The sequence below is a fragment of the Protopterus annectens genome, chromosome 15.part0 (genome assembly GCF_019279795.1).
Source record: "Protopterus annectens isolate FY-2018-M chromosome 15.part0, PAN1.0, whole genome shotgun sequence".
Lineage (NCBI taxonomy): Eukaryota > Metazoa > Chordata > Ceratodontiformes > Protopteridae > Protopterus > Protopterus annectens.
Genome location: NC_056749.1, coordinates 176,607,545 through 176,634,824, shown reverse-complemented (window position 1 = coordinate 176,634,824; position 27,280 = coordinate 176,607,545). Strand labels below are relative to the sequence as shown.

At 37.8% G+C, this 27,280-nt stretch overlaps 1 protein-coding gene across 3 annotated transcripts in view; it reads left to right on the top strand.

Annotated features, from left to right (window-relative positions):
* LOC122790096 (wiskott-Aldrich syndrome protein family member 3-like) overlaps positions 1–27,280 on the top strand; it is a 995,086-nt gene that overhangs the window by 584,238 nt on the left and 383,568 nt on the right. For all 3 annotated transcript variants that reach the window (XM_044057665.1, XM_044057666.1, XM_044057667.1), the window contains one exon: positions 22,059–22,212. In XM_044057665.1, the coding sequence (XP_043913600.1) occupies positions 22,059–22,212 (154 nt within the window). The remainder of the gene's footprint in view (positions 1–22,058; positions 22,213–27,280) is intronic.

Below are 27,280 nucleotides of genomic sequence, written 5' to 3'. Positions count from 1 at the left end.
AGCATATTCCATGCCTGGGTTGCTTACCATACCCCTGATATAATCACCCTTACAGAAACTTGGCTGAAACCACGAAACCCTGATACACAAATGCTCCCTCCTGATTATAATATCCATCTAGATCGCCAAAAAAAAAAAAGCGGGTGGAGCTGCAATAGTCTATTCCAATAAACTTACTCTATCTTGTGCTAACAAACCTATCCCACACTCCCCTCCAGCTGAAATTCTGACAACAAGCTTTACTCCTTGAGGATGTTGATATCTACTGGCTATCTCTCTGCTCTCCTAACTCTACCTCTTGCATTAACTTCTATTGGTTTACACAACTCATCTCTAAACCAACACATAGCAATAATTCTTGCAACCCTGGCACCCTTGTAGATTGGATACTAGTCTCTGATCCCTGCAAATATCATAACCCTGAAACATTACCCAACTCCCTAAGTGACCATTCCCCAGTAAAACTCTTAGATTCACTCCCCACCTCATCAGGTCACACAGATATAACCTGCTGCAAATTAAAGTTCTGCTCAAAGACTTTTAGAGACCATCTCTTTAGCATTAACTGGACTAACCTTAACCAACTCTCCTCGATGACGCCATACACTCTTTCAACTCTATCCTTCTTAATATTCTTAATAGCTTTATGCCTCTCTGCACAGTTCATATAAAATCTAACATCTCCCCATGGCTAACATCTGCTACTCACACTAGTGATAGCTAGAGACAGGATGTGGAAAACATGGGTGAAAACTAAACTCGTAGAAAAGAAAAAAGCAAGCTCCACAATGTTGTACAACCTTTTAGTAAAATAACAAAGCTTTCAGACCATAGGTCCTTCTTCAGTGGTCTGAAAGCTTTGTTATTTTATTAAAAGGTTGTACAACATTGTGGAGCTTGCTTTTTTCTTTTCTACTTGGATTATTTGTTGCTTAACTCCACTTTATCATTTGGTTCACCTTTTTGACTTTTTGAAAACAGATTTACAAAAGTATAAAGAACTTGAAAATATGACAAAAAAACAAAAAAAAAAACCATTAAAGATAAAACAGAATTCTACTCTAACTCAAAGATCAAATCCCAAAAAATTCTGCAACTCTATTAACCAAATACTACATTCTGGGAACCCTTCCTCCCCCAATCCCTACCCTAACTAGAAACCAAAGAAACTGCTACCATCTTTTAACACCTATTTCATCGAATCCATATCTAAAATGATTACTCAACACCTCTTCTACTAACATAGCTAACCTTAAAAACAACCAGACTACTAATTCCTCTGAGTCCACTCCTACTCCAAACTCTACTACTTTTTTCACTCATATCTGTTCCTATCAGCTACATCAAATCTTTACTCTCCAAACTAAAACAAACAGTGTTCCACATCAACAGACAATATTCCTTCCTATTTCCCTCAGCTAGCTGCCCATTCACTTGCTCTCTCAGTATCTATCTTGATAAATTGCTCCGAGTCACAGGTCCCCTCTATCTGGAAAGAATTCTACACATACCTATACATAAAGAAGGCAACTCCACAGAAATCACTAACTTTAGGCCTACTGCAATCCTATCCCCACTCTCTAAAGTACTGGAAAAATGCATACATAAGCAAGTCATACAATACCTACTAAAGGAAAACCTGCTCACACCCACACAACATGGCTTTCACCCCAAACATAGTACTACTACTTCTCTCATATCCTTCCTTAACACTATTTCCCATGCCAGAGACAATAACAAACCTGTCTTAGCCTTTGACACCGGCTCTTACATGCTTCTTCTGACTAAACTGACTAACCTTATCTTCTCCACTTCTACTGTTGCCTGTTTTTCTAGCTATCTTACAGACTGATGCCAATCAGTGGGATGGCATTCTGCTCTCTCCCCTTCTCTCCAAGTAAAAATGGGAGCTCCCCCAAGGCTTTATTCTTGGCCCATTACTTTTTAATATCTTTACTAATAGACTCTAAATATAAAATAAAATGTTGATTAAACAAGTTGTGGTTAATGATATCTCATTTAATTTCTGAACACAGTTTATACAAAAAACACAGAATCATAGGACTGACTTAACATTTCACAAAATAAAATATTTAATTTATGTATATGATTGGAACTACTTTAGATCATCCTAAAATTAAAATCTTGAGCACTGAACATCAGCGAAAATGCAGAAAGTCAAAATCGCTATTGTGGGGGGCTGTGCCCCCCCACACCCCCCACTAAATATAAATTCCAACTCCAAGATAGCACTACAGTAAGGAAAGGGCAAATATCCTGATCTCTACTGTACTGCAATCCAAAAAAAATAATTTATGACTTCCTGCATTTTCGCTGATAGTGGCGCTCGAGATTTTAATTTTTTGATGATATAAAGTAAACCCATATGATCCGCTACTAATTTTATGAGACTGTTGTACTTAAATTTTTTTTCTTTACTGTTAGCAGTGGAAATAGGGATTATGAATAGTTACAGACTAAACAAACACAACACTTCTATAAAAAATAGTCCCAGAGAGCATCTTATTTTGTTATTTTGGAATGAATTTTTCATCAAGCATAATATATTAAGGTTGTAATTATACTAAGATGGGGTACATGTTATCAGAAAAGCTGATGCAGTTCTGGTGTTCTTTATAATCCATCTTTGGCAATCTTTCATGATTACATATCTCTTTTGATTTATATACTTAATGCATGAAAATACACTCCTTGTCAGAACGGTTTCTTCCTTAATGGAACTCTCTTTCGCATTCATTTATTTTCTTGCATTAAAAATGCTAACAATATATGGCAAAAGCAGGTGAGGATCTTACAAACTCCAAGTAGAAAATTCTTTTCCATATCTTAAGTTATCTCTCTCTCTCTTTTATATATATATATATATATATATATATATATATATATATATATATACACACAAACACATACATATATATGTTGTTATATATATATATGTTTTTTATATATATATATATATATATATATATATATATATATATATATATGCTAAAGTAGTTGTAATATACAAAAAAAAATAATTCTTCCTATAGAATTGAATAGAACAGCTATTTTGAGTTTTGCAGGGATAACGACTTTATTTAAATAAGTGAATATAATTCTTACACATACGCAAGAGTCCATTATAATATCTGCAAAAATACACCATTTTATCTAAATGTAATTGCACATCAGTTAACAGTGATACCTCACAGTGATTGATTCTCTGGTTCAGTTCCCGGCTGGGGTGCCTTCTACCTGGTGTCTGCATGCTTTTTCTTTGTCTGGGTTTGTTTTCATTGGGTGGTCTGGTTTTCTCAATTTCCCAAACTTAGGCCGGTAGGTGAATTGGAAATCTTACAAAGTGTGTGTGTGTGTGTGTGTGTGTGTGTGTGTGTGTGTGTGTGTGTGTGTGTGTGTGTGTGTGTGTGTGTGCACGCGCATGTGGGTAAAATGCCCCAGGTGGGCCCTATAAGTGGTGGCTAGAGGAAGTACTCGGGCTCAACCTTGGGTACAGGTAACAAGAGCCTAAATTCCCTACCCACCACCCCTTCTGAAAACTTTCCTTATTTATGCCTCATACTTTTGTTCTGTTCCTCATAAAATCTGTTGTTTTCTGGATTTCAGTGAAGGGTTGAATTCACTAAATAATGACAGGCATTTGAATTTCAGACTTCATATTAGTCACAAAATAAATGGCAACACAAAACTTTTTATTCTAGCAACTTTCAAGTTTATAAGATCAGTATTTGAAATGTGGTCCATGTTTTTGGGGCTGTATTCTCCCATTATTGGCTTTGTCCAGGTTATTTATTCTAAGAGCTTGAGAGCTATAGCCATTTAAGTTTCATTCTTTCTGCTGTTCAGGAAACTGCTGATATGGCATAGTGGTATGTTACTCTGACTGTAATGCACAGAGTCCTGGAGTCGAGACTTGGCAGTGAAACACATGGTGGTAACATAACATTTTATTCTAGCAACTTTATAAAATTATACAAGAAATGTTTAAAATGTGCCCTGGTTTTGGGCTTTTGTCCCCCCCCCCAATAAATTTTGGCTTTTTCCAGATTTCTTGTGCTGCAAATTTGAGAGATACAGTTGTGTCGAGTAGATTTTACAAGGAGCTGAGAGCTTCATGGGAATAGAATTTTAGTGTTGCTTCTGCTGAGTCTGTTTGCATTGTTAATAGCATAACAGGTTAAATACTTGCTTTTGATGCAGAAGGCTGTGGGTTCTAATCCCACAGTATGTAGATGCATTGCTGGTACTGTACTGTGTTGTTGTACTTTGGGGTGGGTGTAACAAGTCAAGGGTGTAGCTACAAATACAACAGAAGTGAGAAAATGTAATGCACAAGGGCATTTGTGTCTAAGTGGAAAGAGCAAAAAATATCATTAACCCAAACTCATGTACAGGAAATCATAATTATTATGTTCTGTGCTGCATTATAAGAACAATATTTTTAAACAAGTACAGTGCATTTTCCAGCATTCAAGATAAAACAGGTTTTCACTGCAGACAGTGGAGAAGCAAGAATGGCCAATTAACAGCACCTGCATTACAATGATAGTTTTGATGCTTCAGGATGAATGTAGGACACGGTCTGTCAGTACTTACTCTAAAAATAGGAAGTCTTAAAACATGCAGTTCGCCTAGTTTATTTTGTTGTGCATTTACAGCTACTGATTTGGTCCGATAACACAAATCAGAGTAAGTCCATCAAAAAACTGAAATTGAAAATAAGTTTGTGAAGCTATGCAAGATGCCCATGGCTTACAATACTGATATACACACACACACACACACACACACACACACACACACACACATATATATATATATATATATATATATATATATAAATGTGTGCATGTGTGTGTGTGTAAGTAGACTTTTATGATGGAAATGTTCTGAATTGGGCAGTTTTGTCATTATTGGTTCATGCATTTTGTTTTATTGCCTACTGGAAAAATGTTCAAACAATAAATTTAAACATCGCTCTAACAAGTGTGCTGTATTACACAAGGAATGTAATTTAATAAAGTCAGGAAGGTGTATTGAAGAACACATGTATGTTTCTTGTTTTGTGTGCAAGGGGCCATATGATTTAAAAACAGCCCAAAGGTAATCTTTATCCACCACTGGCCAGATGCATTTTCTTTGGATGTGGTGTGGGTTTCAATGCTGTTTCAATGAATGCGAGTTTCAAGGGCAGAGAAGTTTTAATGCCAAGTCTGCTTTCATTGCAAGATGGTGCTGATTTGTTTAGCAGGTGCCTATTAGTGTTTGTGCATTGTACTAGAAAATGTAAAAATAAAAACCAAATAATCATTGTAGAAGTAAAGCAGTATGCACATTAGTGTTTATGGTAAATTAAGAAAAATAGCCCGGTAATCGGACATTGGAATGGCTGCATATGGTGGGGGGGGGGGACTCTGGTGCCATATTTTGTTGTCAGTTCTTCAGTTTGTGTTTGAAAATTGATATCCCACAATTCCACTGGAGTGGGCAGGGTTTCATAATTACGTGTGCAAATTTTATGTTAATCAGCGTACAGATTTGTACCTATTTTTCATTGACCTTGTCCAGATTTTTGATGTTTCCTGGTTGAAAGGTACGTTAGGCATGGGTTTTGTATTATTTCCTACGTTAATGTTTTGGAAATCTAGTTTGCAGTGACTAATCATCACAACAAAATGTTTAGGTTTGAGCAGACAGGCAGTCTGCTAAAAAATAATTCTACCCTCTACAAAGTTAGATTACTTTTTGAAGTAATTTCTTATGAAAAATAATTGGAAGCACCATGAAAGCAATCAAAGTTTGTTATAATTCCTATTTTCCCTGTTGCTAATTAATGGGCAGGAATGGTTGGATAAAATATTAGCCCGATTTTTTTTTATGTATGCATTATTAAATATGCTTCAGTATATAAATGTTATTGTGCTGCAATACTGGTTTTAGATACTAATATTAAAAAAGCAAACAGCACAACTTAAAAAGACTTAGAGGTGGCCTCTTCAGACTCCGTGATTGTGTAACTACAACAAAAAGGAACTTATTTAATAGAATCCAATTGTTCCTATGAATAATACAAAGGAAAAAAAATCATGGGAATATACGAGGGCTCATATCTTGAATTTTCTGTCCATTTCTGAAATACCTAGGAGTTATGAAGCCAGCTATTCTACAAATTTAAAATGCAACTTTTAAATAAGGTGTGCTACTTGCCAGCAGAAGTAATACATGGGAGCACTTTCTGTTCCTGGCAAAATTACTTTTAGGTAAAGATACACACACACAGAGACAGACAGATGAAGACACAGATATAGGTATATATGGATAGATACAAGACAGATATATAGATACATATGGATGTAGAAAGGAATTTACTTAAGTCTCTTCAAACATCTGAAAAATTGAATTGCCTTAAATTCAAATCTTTATCCTTGGTATTAGTGAAATATTCTTTTCCATAGGAACAGGAATTTGTTTTCTATACGAACACCAGCTTTCTGAAATCTCTTCAACAAATAAGACAATGGAAAGTGAACATTTTTATTCAGATTAATCAGACAACCTGTTTTGATACAGTTTAGTTATTTATTTACTGACATTTGATTACAGGGAAAATCAGAATGGGTAAGAGTCAATTTTTAGCATAGGCCTGAGGTGAAAAGCTATAATGTATTACAAAATATTTTAAGGATAATAATTTTACAGTCTTTAAAAATAATACAAAAAAATAGTTTCAGTAATTATACCTACTTAGACACAATATGAAAACATTAGTTAAGAAAAGACAGAAGTTATACGACTATGATTTGATAGTTAGAGACATTTTAGCCAGTTTATAGAGAGGTTAAATGTAAGTTAGTATAATACGAACAGGAATGGCAACACACAGTGAAAGAAAAGCAGGCTTATGGTGTACTTGGAGAAAAAGCAGGATAAAGAAACTGATAGAAGTAAGGAAGTAAGTGAAGAGGGGAGAGTAAGAAGACGTAATGTATGAATAGGTATATGCCCCATTTAGGGATATAGTTTATCCTGATGTTTAACAAGAAAAGAACCAGCTTTTGGATAGCAAATCTTTTAGAATGGTTTTGAAGGATGGGAGGGATGGAGGGTATTGACCTAGTAGACAGAAGTAACGAGTTCAAGGCCTTAGTAACATGGTACGGATACAGACAATGCCCAGCAGATTTGATAGGTTTGTGGACAGACAGGAGTTTTTTGGTCACTGAATTGTAATGACCAACTAGGAATATAGTTGTGTAGAATGGTTTACTATCAACATAATTAATGTACATACTCTGCAGATGGAAAATCGAATGGTAGGTGTTAGATTCCCATGTTGCCAAGCATTACAGGAATGAAATCTTACATCAGGGAATGCTACTGTGCATTCGCCAACATGAACTCGATGTAATGTACAGAGATCATGGTACAGTGCGGATTGGGACATTCAACCCTTTCCTCACTGTAGTGCGATTGTGGAGTTGAAATATATAGCTAGTAGGGGGTGTAGATGGGCTTGCCCCCCTGCAAAAATATGACGTGAGCTGTAGGTGTTTCACTTACCTGACCTCCTATACGGACATCATGTGTTCTCTTCCGAGACAATGTTGAATCTGCTGAATTCGTTCAGCTGATTCGGCATTGTGAATTGCTGTATATTCGGACTTTCACTGGGTTTTTTCTTCAATGTTATGAACGCTAACATTTTGATAGTAAACTATGTAGAATGTTATTTAGTACTAGACAAGTAGATGGACTATAGATAATTTTATGGCTAGCAAGAAGCTGTGTACATGTTAGTTGGAGTACTTCTAACCAGTTTATGCTTTTTAGTGCTATATGTGATGGCTTCTGAAAGAGGTATTTGCTGCAAGTTCATCACATTTTTATAACATTGTTCAGGTTTTGATTTTTGTGATATCTGAAGGTTAGTAATTATGGGAGTACCATAAAGAATATTTGGAAGGAGATAAGTAGTGGTAAGGATATCTTTTGTTCCATCATTGAGAACGTTTTTGGCTCTATGAAGTATCCCTGATGAGTTTTTCTTATACAAGTTCGTATATGCATGTCAAATTTAAGACCATCATCCACTATCCTCTATAATAATTTGCTATGAGAAGTGACATCAATGGCTGTATTACCAAGAGATGGACTACAAATTTTATTTTATCATGGGAGAGAGATTTGGGGTAAAAAGGTAATATTTTGTTAGGGTTGAGCATGAGTTGTGAGTTACAAAAGCCAGGTTTCGGTTGCTGTTAAAGCTTTCTTAGTAATATTTTGGATGTGTGCCACATACTCAAATGTGCAAATGAGTGTAGCACTATATGCATACTGTATTAGGGATGCCCGTTGTATTGGTGTGTGGAGGGTGTTGCTGAGAATGTTAATTAGGAGGGGGCTAAGGATAGAACCTTTTGGTATAACAATGGTGACCGGGAGGTATGGTGAGAGGGTGGAGTGCCATACATAAAACTACAAACCCTCAGCGGAATCCATTTTTCTAAACATACTGCTGAATAAAGTATAGTGTTCACTGCTGCATGCCTACCATTCAGACAGAGGTTTCAGCTAAACAACAGGTTATTTCATTAATGAGCACAGTTGATCCACTAAATGTAGTTATTATCCAGTATATCTTAATTTAAATATCTGTAAGGGAATGAAAGCTTCCGGAGACTGTCAAAGAGAGAAATGAAAAGTGAAAGAACATTTTAGAAGTTAGATATATCAAATAAAATGCATCAGAATGCCAGAACAATGTTTTTCTATTAATGTATTAAACTATGGGTTTTTTCATTGTTAATTGCAGTGCTTGACTTTAAAAATTGTTACTGTGCTTAATATTCACATCTACAACTTATATTTATGTTATATACACCAAATAACTTATTTGCATTAGGCTGAAGTAGAGCAGATAATATATTTAAATAATCTCATCTCTGCTGGCCTATCTTTATTCTTTTCTGTTTTATGAGATTTTATGAGCACATTAGGACTATTCTGAGTCTCATAAAATTCATTGCACTGCTACCATATAGTTGTTTATTTTTTGGTAGTGATCCCTATAACTTTTCTAGACCATTATCCCAAAAGTTTGATAAATGTATTCCCTAAACTGCTTTCTAAACTGTAAGAAACAGCTTGTGGAAAAAACGATGTTATTCACTTTAAATAATCACTCTGAAGTGTTTGCAGGCTAGTTGCTGGCTTTTTCAAAAATATTTCTTTGAAAATTTCTTCTAATTACATTGGCATTTGGATATATAAATTAAGATGTGTGACATTTTTATTTCAGTAACTGAAGTGTAGATTTAATGAGGCCGAGTTTTGGCTTTCATTATCTGAAGGCCTGTATATGAATATCTGACATCTTTTACTGTCTTCCTTTTTTTGTCTTGGAGTTTTGACAGTTATATTCTGGCTTGTAAAAAACTGCTTCCCTGCCATTTTCTCTCAAGCTACCATAGGAATTAATTATTACAAGATTATGTTACCTGTTTAAAACATAAAATTCTGAATAGGGAGTTTAACTGGCAGTTAAATTATATACTTTGATGCTGCATTTTCTGCAAGATATTGACTGATCTATAATTTTAGCTAAGTATGTAAATGCCCAATTTAATGCCCTTACTTCTATCCTCATACAGCAGTGGCACAAGAAACATTAGATTTTCCCCTTCAGCTTTAACTAGTAGAGGAACTCCAGAGGACATAATCAATTTTTGGACACTCCAACTGGATTTTAATAACTCTTAAAAAAATAACCTGTTGGGTCTCAAAGGTCAGCAGATGCAGAGAACACTTTTTTTCTACCCATACTCAAGAACATCGTGGTTTCATCTCCCATTTGAAAGGTTATCTCAGTCTGGGGTACAATTATGGAACTCATTCCCACCAAGAAAACCATTTTAACAGATTATTGGCTTATACAAGCCGAGTTCTTATTGAAGCTCAACGCTCATTACAATCTAAAATATGTTGGTGAAAGTGCTCCTCTTTTTATTAGGTCCTTAATATGCAAACATATCCATTACGCTGATAATCACCATTTGTTTCCCAGTATTTGGTCTACAGTGGTAGTATGGCCTCATATTAGTTTACTATTAATTTTCATTTGGACATCACCTTAACACACTATTATAAAGCAAATTACTGTATCAATAGTATGGAACTGTTACACACACACACACACACACACACACACACACACACACACACACACACACACACACACACACACACACACACCAAATTTAAATCAAAATAAAAGTTTCTCTCTTCTCTACTCAGCTAGAGTCATCACTTGACCCTCTTTATGAAGAGCAGTGCCTATTTGCAGTTACATCCTGAAACAAAATCATGAAAAATGTAAATGTCCTGAGATTTTTTGTGCAAAAAATATTTCCCACATTTCTTGTAATAGCTACATGAAATAATTATTTTTATTTATGAATTGCCTTAATGTTATCTGAAACAACAGAAACAAATTCTGCAAAAGTAAAAACATTATTTTGGCAGCAAATTGATGTTCAGTACTTTGCAATGGTTGTGGATATGATTTATCCTGAACAAAAATATGCTTCCATAAAAAAGTTCCACTTTGGGCATCTAAGAAGTTGTCAGTCCTATAGCTTCCTTACTTTTTCCCTGTCTCTCTCCCTCCTCATCAACTGACATCATGTCTTGTCTTTTTCTTGAAACTTGTAACCTGACTCTGCCAGGATCATATTCTTATTCACATTTATAAATTATGGTTATGATTTCTTTTGTATGCTACTAGTTCCAGACCTTGACACATCCTGACCTTTATTAACAATGTAAATACCTCCTTTCATCTCACTTTTCCACCCATCTCAGTAAATGGCTGTGCTGCATGCTACCAGACACCAAGATGCTTTCCCCATAACTGTATAGTCTCACAATCCAGGTTTTGAGTGTTTATCTATTTGCTTGCCAGGTCTATGACTGGATTCTGCATTTCTAACAATCAAGCTGATTTGTTGAACAATAGTTTCTTAGCTCATCCGAGGTTTTTCAACTGGTTGATCCTTTCCTGGTGTTAAGCTACTGGGCATCTGTAATGGAATTTAGTTGGCTAATGATTTTTGGCTAAGCCTTCTGATTGTTTTCATGTAGATTTACATTTAAAATGTGATCAAATTGCATCATTGGGTTAGTCTGAAAAAGTCCATTTCTATCCAAATATAGAAAGAGCAAAGTTCTCATGCAAACATAAAATAATTTTTTTTCTTTTTTTCCCAAATCTATCCACCTATCTTTCTGTAAAGAAGCATATGGTCGTTATTGACTAATAAGTGACCCGTGGAATTCATAAACACAGTGGAGGTCATTTAAGCACACTTTTTTGCAGTATGTTTGTACATGGAACATATATATATTTGTAAACATTATCAGAAATTAATGAAGGTCTCTCTCCCTAATGTTACATGTTGCACCCAGATGGCAACCTAAAAACAGGAATGGTGGAAAAGGAGAATCTGTGGAGCAATGACAATGGATGCGAGTTGGCAATGCAGTTTTATGTGCTGGAAGAGAGTGAACCTGTTGAGTTTTGATACTGAGCAGAAATCATCCTCTGGAATACAAATAAAATAAATCGCAAACATCCACCACATCCAAAGTTTCTATATTTTACAGTATTAGATACTTCATTTACCGCATCCCAGATCCATTGATATTCAATTTAAATGGGATGGAACAGTGAGCAGCTCTTCAATGAACTTCTAATTATGAATTGCATGAAGTTGCATTTACAAACCACCTTCAAATGGAGTCCGATTGTACTAGGCAACAGTATAAGCCCCCTTACTGCAGTTACGTAATATTTGTTCTACATTCCAAAAGAAAGGCAGATCTTGATGATTTGAATGGGCATTTTACTGTCCTGTTTTCTCAAGATAATGAATTGTAACTGGACAGTCAGACTACGCTGCTCTAAAAATGCTAGAGAGCACAGCAGCAATAAAGTGAGAAAATGCTAATGAAGAGCAAGACAGAGAAATATGCTCCGATCACTGTAGGGGATCATCTAAGACAACTGTATTCAAATTGTATAGTTTAGCGAAAGAAAAACGTCTAAATGCCACCAGGAAAGGAAAGCCTTTTTTTACTGATTGGCTGACAAATGAGATTATTTCAGGTCTTTGTGCCTGAATTATTAAATCAGAGGAAAGCCTTTGTGTTGTGAGATCTACTATAAAGGGTGACCACCCATCAATTTGAAGCATGAAGCATCCTACAGATCTAAAAATCAGTTGGCAAGAGAGAACAATGTTTTCCTTCACCAAAATGAGTCATGTGATTTCTTTAAACCAATCTGTCTTCAGTATAGATTTTTAATGAGGCTAGGTCAGGAACTGCTTCTTTTCTCCTACAAATCTGTGAATGTGGAAAGATCAGGAAACCATTAAATTATGGGGAAATTTGCAGTTATCTTCTCAGCTTCCATCAACCCTCAACTCCACCAGAAATGGATCCAGGACAAGGCAACCAAGGCAGCTGCTTAGCACCTGGGCTTGCTGGGGGATCCCATAGATATCAGCATAACCAAACAAATGTCTCAGTTTGACCCACCCACATCTATCAATACCAGTTTTGCCATGTAAATGTGGTATTTTCCATTGCTCCATTTTGATATGCAACACATCGGATTTCTTCTCTTTTGTGGGGGTTTTGCATATAGATTAATATCCTGAAGCTTGTCAAAATAAAACTGGATTAATCATAGGCAAGCCTGTTATGACGTAGAATGGTCATCTTTAAAGGCTGGCACCACACAGTGTTGAAGATAGTCACATTTAGTGTTGATCTGATATGGAACTATGCAGTACACTCTCTAGGTTTGTGTGCCTGTGTATGTATGTGTAGCATCAGGCAGAGGGGGTAGCTTTACTTATCTTCTCACCAGTCCTCAGTTTTGCAGAACATCCCTGATTTTGGCTGATGTTATTGTCTTTTTCCTCATAAAATGGTTCATTTTTTGGTAAATTACTGATTATTATAAATTGGTCAATAATGCCATTCTTTACAGTTTCACAGTTCTTGTTCTTCAGGTAATGCACACCAATGCAAATTCCATTACTCTCTCAACTTTTTAAGGGAATTCGAGTTAGCTGCATCTCATCTGTCCCTCATTTTGTAGAATTCTTCTGATACCATTTTATATTTTGCAGTCTTTTGTGACATATTTAATGTCTGATTCTCTAGTAAATTGCTGAGAAATACAGTAGTGATACTCAAGAGTATCCTAGTTCTTGTTTAGAAAATGTTCTTCTTGTTAACTTTAAAAGTGAATTCATTTTTAATGGCAGGGTTCTGAGCTTTTAACAAACTGCTTACTGTAATCAGGAGTACAGGGTTCATAGATATTCAAGGCTACTGAGACTTGTGACCATTTATGTCTTCCTATTACCTTTCTCATGCCAGACTTCCTTTCTCACAAAGGATTCTACCAGTCAATCATGGAGTAAGTCTGTAAAAAACATCCAGTCATCTACGTTATGTTTAAAGGAAGATAGTGAGTTGCACTGCTTAAAACACTCCATCTGTTTTACTGTTGTTGAAGTTTTAGGTCCCTGGTTCTACTACTAAGGGAGCCATTGGACTTTCAGATATCCAGGAGGTGCAGAACAGCTGGTTCTTCAATGGCACCATTAACAAGTCAGATCTCCCCCTCAAAACAGGATCATATGCGTTTACTAGGCTAACAATCACAAGGGCCTTTTTAAGCCTAGCCATGCATCCCAAATCTCTGACAAGTTATGGTACCCTTGGGATATGAAATATTTACAAGCAGAAACCTGGGAGAAGAACCATTTACAGGCTGCCTGTGTCCATCAGAGACAGATGAGCCAAACCAGGGATGAATTTTCCATTCCCCATCCAATTGATCAAGTTACACTTATTGAGTTAGGAAGGAACTATGCTTGACATGGATGGGGAGCCTGTTCCAAAGAAGGGGTAGTCTCTGGTATACATACCTGTCTCTCCAGCAGGTACCATTTTTATCACAGGTAAGGTTTAAGTAATTCTGGTGCTGTTTGTTTTGTGGATATGCAAGATGTACAAAGTGGGGTCTGAAGATGCCTTGTAGGCCAGGCACAGATCTCCCCTCAATAGCCGTAAGAAACAGAATACAGTGATAGGGCCTTAAGGGGGTCAGCATAGAACATGTTATTTTATGCCCTGTATTCTTGAGAAACCTTTGTAGACATTCCAGTTATTGCTGATGTCTGATTAGGCACATACCAAATGGGGCACTGTACTCAACGATAGGTCTGATGAATGCCGAATACAGTGGAACATTGACTTCCTTGGAACTAGATGTCATACCTTTGTTTGGAAGTTATACAACATAGAATGATTTTTGTCACTGCTGTTGACACGATATTCAAAGCTATATTACTGTGTGATTTTGCCACTGCTGTTAACACATGATGGTCAAAACTATATTACTGTGTGTGTGTATATGTGTCTCCAAGTCCCTGACTACTGGGTCAACTATTAGGTGTGTGTAGTCACTATGATAGCTACCTGGGGTGGATGACTTCCCAAAGGATACTGTTACACATTTCTTGGCATTTAGTTTTAGTCCATTGCTCTGACACCAATTTCTCTATATCAGTCATTCCTGGAGAACATTTATGTTGGTGGGGGATTTTAATGACGGTTCCTGATTTACACTCATCTGAAAATTTAGTCAGCCAGAGGCCACTGACATTGGTCTTGACTTCAGAAAAGTAAATGCCAAGAGGACGTTGCCCCAGGGCCAATCTCTGAGGGACTCCACTTGTGATTGGCCTCTATGGAGAGGTGGATTCCCCAATTATATCTTCCAGAGTCCTGTCTGTGAACCAGCTGGCTATACACTGGGTGACATAAGGTTGTGTATATAACCTATTGAGTTTATCAACAATTCCCAAATGGGGTATTGTGTCAAATGCCTTGGCCAGGTCAAGGTAAGTAGTGTGAAATACTTTGCCATCATCCATTGCTTTGGTGACCTTCTCAAAGAAGTCCACCAGATTCAGTAGGCATGGCCTGTCTTTGATGAAAACAAATTGGATTGGGTCTGGTGTCTGTAGGTTTCCTTTGTCATTATTCATCATTTCCTTGATATTTCTTTTCATGGCTTTGTATACGAGATTAGTGCGTCTTATGGGTATGTAGTTTCCAGGGTCTGTAGGTGGCCCAAGTTTGTGCAGAGGGATGACTGTTGCTCTTCTCTATTCATGAGGCATGAAGCCTGCTTGGAGGCTACATTTAAATACCAATTCCAGATGGCCTGTTAGATCATGTTTCATGCTATTTAGAAGGCATCCTGGGATATTGTCTGGGCCCATTGATGCAGTGTTTTTGACCCTAGAGAGAGCATTAAGGACATGTTCCATAGTGACAGCAGGGGAAGTTATATTTGATGGTATTTCCTGAAGGAAAGTTGAGGGGGAAAGAGGGTTAAAGTTGGAACTGAAATTGTCAGCCAGTAGGTTTGTTATATCTTCTGGCTCAATATAGGAGGCTCCATTAGCACTGAGCTCTGCATACAATTGTGTATTGCCTTTGAGGTTGTGGACATAGCTCGAGAATGCCTTGTTGTTGTCCTTTGCTTAGGAGGCCAAATTTACCTCAAATTTGACTTTGGTAGACTTTATTTCTCCTCCAAGTTGTTTAGTTTGAGGGCAGTGCTTTCACAGCCTGCTCTGTGCTGCACCTCCTAACTATGTCATAATTTCATTCCTTCTGTTATACAGCCTACTGATGTTGTGATTCCACCAAGGTGGCTTGTTTTTGGAGTTAGTTTTGTACTACTTCTTGGTGGGTACAGCTGCCTCTGTGGAACTATTAACATGCTTGTAGAGGGTTTCTGTGAACCATTCCCTGTAAGTAGCAGTGTTCTCAGGGTTTAAGGGAGCTTGAAATTTTGCCAGGTTAATCACTTAATAGTAGGAAGTTAGCCTTAGGGTAGTTCTTGAATATTCCAGGGTTACTTTGGGTTCCAATTTTTATTTTTACTTCAAAGGAGACCATTTTGTGGTCTAACCTACCAAGCGAAGACATTACACGGGGGGGGGGGGGTGCGCAGCATTCTCCCATACTAGTGAGGACCAGATCCACTATGTTTGCACCCCTGATTGGTGTACTGACAACTTGTTCCAGGGAGTCTGTGCTTACAAAATCCAGGAATCTGTGTCTCTATGTTTGGTATTATATACAATTCCCAGTTAATAGTGGGGTAATTAAAGTTACCCATGAATATAGTATTGTGTTAGGAAAGTGTTTCCAGTAAGTTTAAAAACATGGTATGGCTTTCCTGGGTCATTCAGGGGGACCTATAGCTTGCAAGGAAATGGTGTGGGATTTTGCTTATGGTTATTTGAATGTGGAGAAGCTCATGTACATTGCCCGGTTTGACCAGCCTTGAGTTATATTTATTTGTAATGTAAATTGAGGCACCTCCACCTTTAGTCCCTCTCTGTATAGTAGACTACATGTGTTAAAGACATTATGATCTTGCACTGTCGGTGTGCTCTCCCTGGTTTTAAATCACGTCTCAGTGACATGCACAGACATCAGCACTCTCTAGGGTGTAGAGAGCTTCTAAGGAGTGAATTTTTTTCATTTAGACTCCTAGCATTGAACAGTAACCTTTAGATTTTCTTGGTTTGGTTTGTTATGTCTGAAGTATTTTCAGTTTGGCATTGCCTAAAAAGGCATTATGGGGGAGAACAATGTTTTGGCTATACATTTGAAAGCCTAGAAAGGAGAGGTACAGACCATCCCTGGCAAAGCAATGTGGTCTGGTGACTATCTCCCTCTATGTGGATCCCTTAGAATGACACCTGAAACTAAGCCAATTGTTAAAGTCAGTCATCTTTTGTTTGTATTTTGGCATCATATTTGAGAAGGTAAAATGCTGCCCAATGATTGGCTGATAACAGGATAGGGCACATATTCCTATAGCTCCATGTCTCTCTTCATATAGTCTAGGGAGGCATGTATCAGGTCATTTACACCCACATGGTCTATGACTGAGTCATACTGGTACTTGTGATCCAATGACTTGAGTGCAAGTGTAATTGGGCAAATCCTGGCCCCTTATAAGCAAGTGACCATGACTTTCTCCTTAGCCTGGTAAGAGGGACATCAGTGCGTCTCACAATGGAGTCCACAATGACCAGAATGCTGGGTTGTGTGATGGATTGCCTTATGGGCTTAGAAGTAGAGGCTCCATGAGCTGTAGCTGCATGTGTTGATGTGGTTGTTATTTTGAAAGAGTGCATTCAGGGCTGCTGAGGGTATATGTTATGTGTATTTCATCTGGGAGATCCCTTGAATTTATGAAGGCTACATTTAAGTGCCAGCATATGCGGGTCTATGTGTCTGCTTTGAGTAATGTGTGATGGGTGCAGGGTGTGTACTACTGACAGCTTTACTGATAATAGGAGTACTTTTATTAGAGAGATTTGCCTCCCATGACACTGTATAAATACATCCCTTACATACCATATCAATTGAGAATTAACTGGTTGTCAATAAACATTAGGCAATTTCTATACTGCTTCAGGATGCCCATATTCACCAAGCTGTTGACTGAGATAGCTGGAAAGATCAAATCCATGAAAACAGATCTTTATATTTTCACTTCAAACTATCTAATCAATAAAAAAGTAATGTCAGGAGTATCCAGTTTGCAAAACTGAGGCAGTGTTCGTTACTGCAAAGTAGTTGTACTGTGTGCAACTAGGTAATGGTGAAATTTCAATGGTGCTTTTACAAGAAAAATGTCAACTCAAGGTGTCTGTGTCTATACAGAGCACTGCCAAACACTTGAGAGGAATCTAATAATATGTAGACCCTGATGCTTTATGGAGAAGTATTTAGGCAGTTATTTTCAAGTTCAGGTAGACAGCAGGAAATCAAGCAATATTTACTGAAAAGAAAGAAAGAATTAGCTTGGCAAGAATGATGAAAAGAGGGGAATCACCTGAATGGCTACTGCCTGGCTACTACTAGTGTTGGCCTCACCACAGCTTCATGTTGTTGGGATACAATGCTCCTTTGCTTCTCTCTCCAGAAGCAAAATAGCATCACCACTCCCAAGATGACAGACAGGTCACAGGCTCTTTGATAATTCACATTTTTGTCCCAGATGAAGCAAGGGTCTGTAGGCTTGTTGTAACCATTTCCTGGTAGATACATTGAACAACAACCAGACCAATCAGCAACAGGCTGCTCAATCAGAAACAGTCAGGAATCGATGTACACTTCTCTTTCTCTCACTAGGAGCAACATATAAGCACAGATTCCAAGCTGGTACCTATGAAGCAGTTATTAGGCTTTCCAGTTGTCAGCAGTCTCCAAGAAATAATGTCCCTATGCTCCTTATCTCAACAGGAGCAAAAAACAGAAGTGCCAATGCCAAGATGACCAAAGTGAAGCAGAATATGGGTTCATCCATAACTGGTGGTCTTAGAGCAGATGTTGCAGATTTTAAAGGTAAGATGGAAAAAATGGTTTTAATATCCTAAGAGCTGCAATGCGCACTAAGCAGTTAGATATACAAGGAAGATTACTTAAGCTATCTAATTGGAGGGCCACCGATTTTAAAAGAGCAATTCCGATTGGAAGGGGATGGGTGCATTGTATTCTGGCAGAATACAGTAGGATGGCCAATAAATTTATATAGCCCGAAGGGGATGATTTCACAAAATGATAATTTTATGCTTACAATAGCCAATGAAAGGGGAGAGTGAAGGAGAAATGTGATCAAATTAATATAAGTGGCTGGAAACTTGAAAGACAGTGGAGTTTAAAAACGCAACTGCATCAGGGTAAGAGAGTGTGGAAAATACTATTTTTGTATGACTCACAAGAAAGACAAATGTGTTTTCTTTCCTAGTTTAAATATGCAATTAAAAGCAGAATACAAGTAAAACACAATGTAAACAAAATTAATCACAATATACAAAACAGAATAAGGCAATAAAGCAATACAAAATGCAAGAAAGAAAAAACAGTTTCCTCATAGCAGTTTGTGGCAGAGTCTGGGTGAGCTTTTCCAGTAAAGTTTATAATAATCTGAATAAAGGGATAGAGCTTCTAGTCTGTCTTCTCAGCCAAGGGATTTTAGGCCCATGACCATTCTGGTTAGGAACTTTTGGGTCTTTCTAATCATTTATTTAATTAGATAAATCCCAAGAGAGACATTGTATTTGACAATTGGTTTGATCAATATTGAGTATAATGGAATTATTACCTCTTTAGACCTTGATGATATTCCTTTGGTAATTAACTGGGCTAAATAAAAGGGTTTTCTGACAGTCATTATCACATAACGCATGTTCCTAAGTTCTTGAGTACATTTAATTTTATAGTGGTGTATTGCCTGAACAGTAATATGGTGGGCAAGGGTCAATAGTGACAATACTACATTTTTTGCATGTAGTTTCAGTACATTTTTAGCACTCTGAGTTTACCAGGGAGAGTTCATTCTGGAGGGTTTGATGTCATTGGATAAAAACAATTCCCAGTTTACAGTAATCTCCAATTACTAATGTAGTAATATCCCCACAAAAGAGATGTCCCAATACAGAGCCATGAGTGACAGGATTGGTTACTTTCATAATTTCTGATGAGGTACCTGCATCTTGCACTGTGGGTGTTCTATCTTTCAACCAGTTTATCTTTCAACCAGTTTACTACCTATCTTATTACACATGGGACAGTTTTCAAAACATTTAGCTTTTGTATGATGCCATTGTGGGGAATGGTGTCAAAGGCCTTGGTCATGTCAAGATAGGCAATTTGTACCACATGACCATCATCCACAGCATCTATAAACTTTTCAAAGAAGTCTACCAGATCTACCCTTCACAAAACCAAACTGTTGTGGGTAAAGTCGAATAATATTCTTGGTGGTATAGTTTTTTATAATACTTTTGATATTTTCTTTGAGAAGAGTGTTTTTGGATCTGCTATATAATGTAAAGAGTTAGTTCAGTTTGTTGTGGAATTTATTCATGGTGAAAGACAACCAGTTTTTTTTTATTTTTGCATAAATGTTGATACTTGGTTCTAGTAGGGACTGCTAGCTCTGTGTATTTTTATAAATGGGTATAGAATTCTTTAGTACAGTTTACTGCCGCAGCAAGATCAATGGTGGTGCAATCATAAGAGAATTTTGATATTTTGTCACAGAGTAAGTTGAGGTTGGCACATCTGGAGTCTATAAATTCAATGGGGTTTGCAATTTAACCTACCTTTGCCTACTGTGTCACTTTGAACAAAGTGCCCCTTTTATGTGTGACAGAGTTCAAATTACACTGTTTGGTTAACTGACTGGCTGAATGAGTTTAGCTAGTTAATAGATAATATAAAAAATAATGCATGTCCCCTTTGGAGCCTTTGCCTTCCCATTGTTTTAGCTTTGTCCAATTTTCTATATTTTGTGCTACCATGTTCTGAATACGAGTCATTTCATTTACATATGTTAAATGTATAAACTCTTCTTGCTCACCCTAAACTGTAGTATTGCATCTTGAGAAATACTCTGATGTACTGTGTACAATCTCAGTAGAAATACTAGCTAACTCCTATATTGTCACTTTCTGGCCAAAATTGTGTCTGAATTTAATTTTCAGATTAGGTCAGCCACAAGTTACAATGGATATACAAAAAGTAAACAAACAGTACTGAGACAAAATGTATAGAATTTTGATTCGGTATCTTACCATGACAAGCTTAATAGGTGCTTGAGACTATATATATTGAAATTCATCTTGAGACTTAAGTAAAGCAAAGCTTGTAAGGGGAGTCTTTGCAACCATGTCAGTAACATGTAAATGCTTATGATCTATGCTTTATCAGTTACTAACAAAAAAAAAGAAAACAATACAAGTAGTAGTCTGAAGTATTTTACGTTTTGAAAGCAGTAGGACAGTACAACCACAAAGACAGCGGCCAGAAGTTAAATGTCACTGATGAAGTAACAGCTTTAAAATGCTCTTAAGCAAGGCACTGTGTTATACTTTTAATTTTTCATGTGTGTGCGAGAGAGAGAGAGAACGAAAGAAGTGTTTACACTTAAGGCTGTGTTAGCGTTTCATTTCTGTAACTGCTGTTGTGCTCTAGCATCAGAAAGATGCTTAACAAAATTGTATTATTTTAAAAGAAGCAACCAGAAAATTGCAAAAATGCTCTAGGAGACGAGAAACAATTAACCAAAACATCAAAAACCACAAGAGCTCCTGCCCGGGATGACTTTGACTAGAATTTTCCAAATATCAGTGAAACAGAACTTGAAGAATAATATCAGAGCTCAAAGCCCCAAATTTACTGGATGAAAGCACTTAGCAAGGGATTGTTTGCTTGGAAAAAAAAAAAACAGCTTTTTGGATTATTCTTTTTCAAGAATTCTTCTTCACAGATTTTTGGATATTTCCCATCAACGTTATCCCAGGAAGGAGCTAGCCTTGGGGTTTTTGTTTAAAGCTGTATTTTTCCTGCATTCAGACTCCAGCACTACAAGTACTATAGAAGACAAGCTCATAGTATTTGCAAACATTAACTTTGATACTATTGTGGTTATGAAGCACATAATGAAATGCAATGATCAGTATGAGACAGCCAGATGGAAAGATGACATAAGTATACCACTTTACCTATTCTTTGCTGTAGTATGCATTCACATGACTTATTTATCAGCTTGCGTGCCCCTGTACTGAATCTGTGTGACAAACTTCTTTGTCAAAATTTCACTTTTGACAAGTATCTACGCCTCTTGCTAAGTTATGTAGGAAAGCATGTCTGCAGCACAATACTGTAAAATGATTTCAGTGATCCTAGTTCACCTCTGAAATGAGGTACTTGTTCTTAATAGGCTTAGTAGTTTTACACAGAAAAAAATACAAACATTTGTAATGTATGTAATAAGGCAGGGTTGAGAAACCACTGCACTCTTTTTCTTAACATAATTCTGAATCTGTCCTGAAAGTTAATTTCTTTTTGTTGTGCAGTATCACTTCAAGACATCAACATGAGAAAGGCTTTTAAGAGTTCGACAGTCCAGAACCAACAAGTGGTGTCACGCAACTCAATTTCCAACCCGGTGATGGAGATTTACCACCGGTGTGATAAGCCACCTCCTCTAAATATCCTCTCTCCGTACAGGTAAATATTCGGTATAACACTTGTGTATTAGTAGACTACATGTGTTAATATGACCTAGGGAGTGGGAGACACTGACACAGAAAAAGCAACTTGGACAGCTGAAAAGATGGCAATTGTTCTGTCATTTGCATAAACACATGGTATGAGACTGAAAAAATTTGTTCAGAGACTCTGTGTTGTATGGCTGTGCTCCTGATACTAGATTCTTGTTTGGGCTAGAGAGAGCCATTTGACAACTTAAAAAAAAAAAAAAAAAAAAAAAAAAGAAACTCTGTCCTCTCTGACTTCACCAGCTGTAAGTCTAGGAGTTCATATAATTCCTATAAACTGAGTTTGGCATACACTTCAAACATATTCTTTAGAGCTATTGCTCCCTTTATGACCCATGGGTCATACTGTATCAACTCAGCAGATTAAGCCAGCAAACTATTAACCCCAAGATGCAGCTGCTATCTATGCATTTTGTCATTATTTTAAATTTTATTTTTTAACAATGTAAAATATTTATTAATAGGCAAACATAATAGCTCTCTGACCCTTTTAAGCCATGACCTGGATCCAGTTTGTAAAGGTAAATACAGTAAGTATATGTGTGTGCTTGTGTATGCGTGTATATATATATATATATATATATATATATATATATATATATATATATATATATATTCAAACATATTCTTTAGAGCCATGGGTCATACTGTATCAACTCAGCAGATTAAGCCAGAAAACTATTAACCCCAAGATGCAGCTATCTATGCATTTTGTCATTATTTTAAATTTTATTTTTTAACTTAATGTAAAATATTTATTAATAATCAAGCATAATAGCTCTCTGACCCTTTTAAGCCATGACCTGGATCCAGTTTGTAAAGGTAAATACAGCAGGTATATGTGTGTGCTTGTGTATATATATATATATATATATATATATATATATATATATATATATATATATATATATATATATATATATATATATATGTATATATATACATACATACACATACACACACACACACATATATATATATATATATATATATATATATATATATATATATAATGTATACATAAGAAATGAACTTCGTGACAATAAAAGCATTCAATAAAATAGTAAATAACACCAACAACTCTTGTAGAACTTCAGCGCTTTCGTCTTATTTATTATCAAGACTTCTTCAGAAAGACATGTTTCATAAGTATGAGCAACCATTTTCAATTCCTTTATATACATTAGTTCTAGCAGGCCATTTAAATTAACAACAGTTCCTTTCCAATAGTAAAGTGTGAACAAGCAGGGTGCTGTGTGCATTTTCATTAACATTACAATTGCAGTTACACAAGGTAAATTGGTCAGACAGTAATAGCCTTGTGGTGCCGTGTGCATACTGAAAGGGATTGTGTGCAAAAAGGGATTGTGTGCAAAAAGGGATTGTGTGCAAAAAGGGATCGTGTGCAAAAAGGGACTGTGTGCAAAAAGGGATTGTGTGCAAAAACCGGGAAAGATGAGTCATGCTGTGATGATTCTAATATAAACACGTAACTTATGAGTGTTTGCCTCCAAAGGTAAGTAAAGAAGGGAACGGAGGAAGGTGGAGGAGTCAGGTAGAGAGTCCTACTATGCTTTCGTATGTGTGTGTGTGTAGAGAAATGTGTGGGTATGCCACCTGATGGGGGAGTGGGAGGAATGTGGTGTGGACTTGAGGGGGGGGCCGCCCATGACAAGGAGCCTAAGAATAACAGTGTCCCCCAAAAGACTGTCAGTGCAGATGGTACCACCCCGTGGGCTGGTTTGGATGGTATCACCCCTTGAATGGCTGCGTGAAAATGTGAGACCGGGGGGTATAGTTGGTGGGGTCAGCGGGGGCTAGCCTGGTGATTGAGAGCATGTGTAGGGGTATGGGGAGTCAAAAGTCAGAGAGAGAGTGGGAGCATGTGTGCAGGGGTATGGGGAGTCAAAGTCAGAGAGAGGAAACTCATTATATTCACTTGCACAGTTGTAAATCCATAAACACATTAAATCTACTTGCACAATTCTTCAAACCCTCTTGCACAGTTCTTCAAACCCTATCACATTTCAATCTCTATACCATTTAAGTGCACATTTAATGTTCAGTGTCTCGTTGAGACCTGGATAGACATCAGCTCTCAGTTCTATCTGCCATTTTAATTCCCGGACTTGCAGGAATGTGTCCATGTCCCCTACAAATTCTGTTGTTATTTTTTCCAGCACTGTGAATTTGAATCCTGTGAAGTTTGGGCAAATAGTACTGTGTTTAGCCAAGGCATTCAAACTGTCCTGTTTGTGTATTGCTGCAGTGTGTTCTTTAATACGGCTACTCAGCTTCCTGTTCATTTTGCCGATATAGAAATTCCCACAGTGTTCGCAGAAAGCACAGTAGACTACATTTTTTGTGTTGCAGTCATAGTGGTCATGTAGACTGACAGTTCTGTTGCAGTGCGGGAAGGTGACGTTGTTGTTTTTTCATATGTGTACACAGGCAACACACTTGCCGCAGTCAGACATTCCAGGTTCTGTCGATACTTCGCTCTGTGGGGATGGGCTTTTATTCCTCTCGAACGCACCACCAAAAGAAGAGGTTTGTTTGAAACAGAAGTTTGGGGATGTCCCAAGTAACTTTGTCAGACCTTTTTCTCCTCCCAAGATGTCCCAATTGTTGGTGAGGACCCGTCTAATTCCAAACATATCGGTGGAAATTGGAAGGGGAAACTTGACACCCAGTCCTTTTTGTTCGGTCCATTCTGTGCCCTTGCTGTGAATCCCTTTTCCAGGATTGGTGGATACCTGGAGTGTCTGTGCTGTATGATCTCTTGGAACAGGTTGTCCACTAGATACTCTGGGTATTTTCTTTCTAGGAACAAGTTTCTGAGGTAAAAACCTTCCTTGATGAAAACCTCGTCCCTAAAAACGAGTCTGGATAACCGGATGAATTTTCCTTTTACAATATTCTTTTTCATGAAATGGGGATGCTGGCTGCTGAACTCTAGATAGTTATTCCGGAAAGTGGGCTTGCGGTAGATGTTGGAGTCAAACTGTCCATTTTCCGGGTTTATAGTGAGGTGGATTATCCAGGAATTGAGTGGTGGTTCCGATATGTCCTACCGTGAGGGTCAGGAAGTCCAGACTCTGGAAAAGGGTTTCCAGAAAATTGCTCAGAGAAAGTCTGTCCCCCTTCCAGACAAAAAAGACGTCATCAATATAATGCCTGTACATTATGGTGTTGTTGAACCCGGGTAGTGATTCAACCTTATCCATTTCCCAGGCACTGAGGACTAAGTTTGCATATGCTGGGGCCATTTTGGACCCCATGGCTACCCCTTTCTGTTGGTGGTAAATCTTCCCGTTGAATTGAAAGAAGTTATTTCTTAATACTGCTTCTGTTAACCTGCATACAGTATTAATCTTAGTCCCGCTTAGGTTGGAGTGCCTGTTCAGGTACTGTCTGGTGAGGGTCAGTCCTTTGGCGTGGGGGATGTTTGTGTAGAGTGCTTCTACATCTAGGGTGACCAGTAAATATTCCCCTCCATCCAGCCTTAGTTTGAAGATGTCATTTAGAAAAGCCCAGGAGTCCTTGATGTAGTATTTGCTGTTCTGTACAATGGGGTTAAGGATGTAATCCACGACAGAAATCTTTTCTGTTTTTGTCCTTCAGTTCGATACCACATGGCGGAAAGGTGGATTTTCAGGGTTCTTGTGAACCTTGGGGATTCCGAAAAATTTTCCAAGGCTGGGTGTCATGACCTGCATGAAGTCTTTTTCGTCTTGAGAGATCTCATCCCTCAGGTACAGTTCCAACAGTAGGTTGTCAATTTGTTTAAAGTTCTGTTGTACCTGGTTGATGTTGACCTTTTTGTAGAACTGGTTATTCATGAGGGATGCTTCAAGTGTCTGGATATATCTCTCCTGCTCCATCACTACTATCCCGGATCCCTTGTCAGCCTTCATAATCCGTAGGGATTTGTCCTGACTCAGTTCCTTCCAAGCCTGTCTTTCTTCCCTGTTCAGGTTGTGCCACTTTGCTGAGGGCTCATCAGAAAGGAGTTTCCTGATATCCCTTTCGCAGGTACTCGCAAAGAGGCTCAGTGTGTTGGAGAGTGCAGGAGTGTACAGGCTCTTCATGGTAAGGGGTCCGTTATCTTCTGAGCTTTCCTCATCTTCTTCCTCTTCATATTGTTGTATATCTAATTTTAGTTGTAACTTTCTCAGGTAGCACTTGAGGTCCAGGATAACATCCGCCGTGTTGGCTCTCTGCGCCGGGATGAATGAAAAGCCTTTCTTCAGTACCTTATGATGGCTTTCCGAGAAAACTCGTGTGGTGAGGTTAAAGATGTCACCTACCCCTGCTGGAGACCTGAAGTCAGTGCTATCAGGTGCTGGTATCAGTGAATGGGGAGGGTGATCAGGGTGGTCCATCCCAGTAATACTAGTACTGTATCCCGTTCCCGCTCCTTCTTCCCCTGTGATTGTTGTTCCCCCTCCTTCCCTCAATATTGTTGGTGTTGTGGTTCCAGTTTCGTTCATTACCCCCAGGTCTGAACCTGGTATAAGTCCTGGTTCTGGTTGCGAGTCCTGCTGAAGATAAAAAAAACATTGTTGTTGCTACTTGTGCTGTTGTTGGAAGACTGGTCATTGATTTGTGGGGTCTGATAAACCCTTCCTTGATTGATTGCACTGTCCGGTGTCCTGCGGTTTGTATTGTTGTCCTCGTTGTTGTCATGGTGGTCATGTTCACTGGTGTCTGGATCTCTCTGTGTCGGCTGATTCTGGAGAGGCATTTCTGGTCTTGGCTGTCCCCTAGCAGGAGTATGTACCATCATCTGGGAACTACTCCCTGCTAGTGGGCTGGATGTGATGAGGAGTCTATCCACCTCTGGTGTGTTGGGTCCATTTGTGGGTTCTTGTAATCCTGTCGTAGGCCTTAGTTCGGTTGTGGACAATGGATTGTTTGTGGGATATCTGTCTGGCCTTCTCCGTGTGTGTAAGGAGCGTGTGGGCCTGATCGGGTATGCTTTTCCTTCCTCATATTGTTTAATGTCCCTAAGCAAT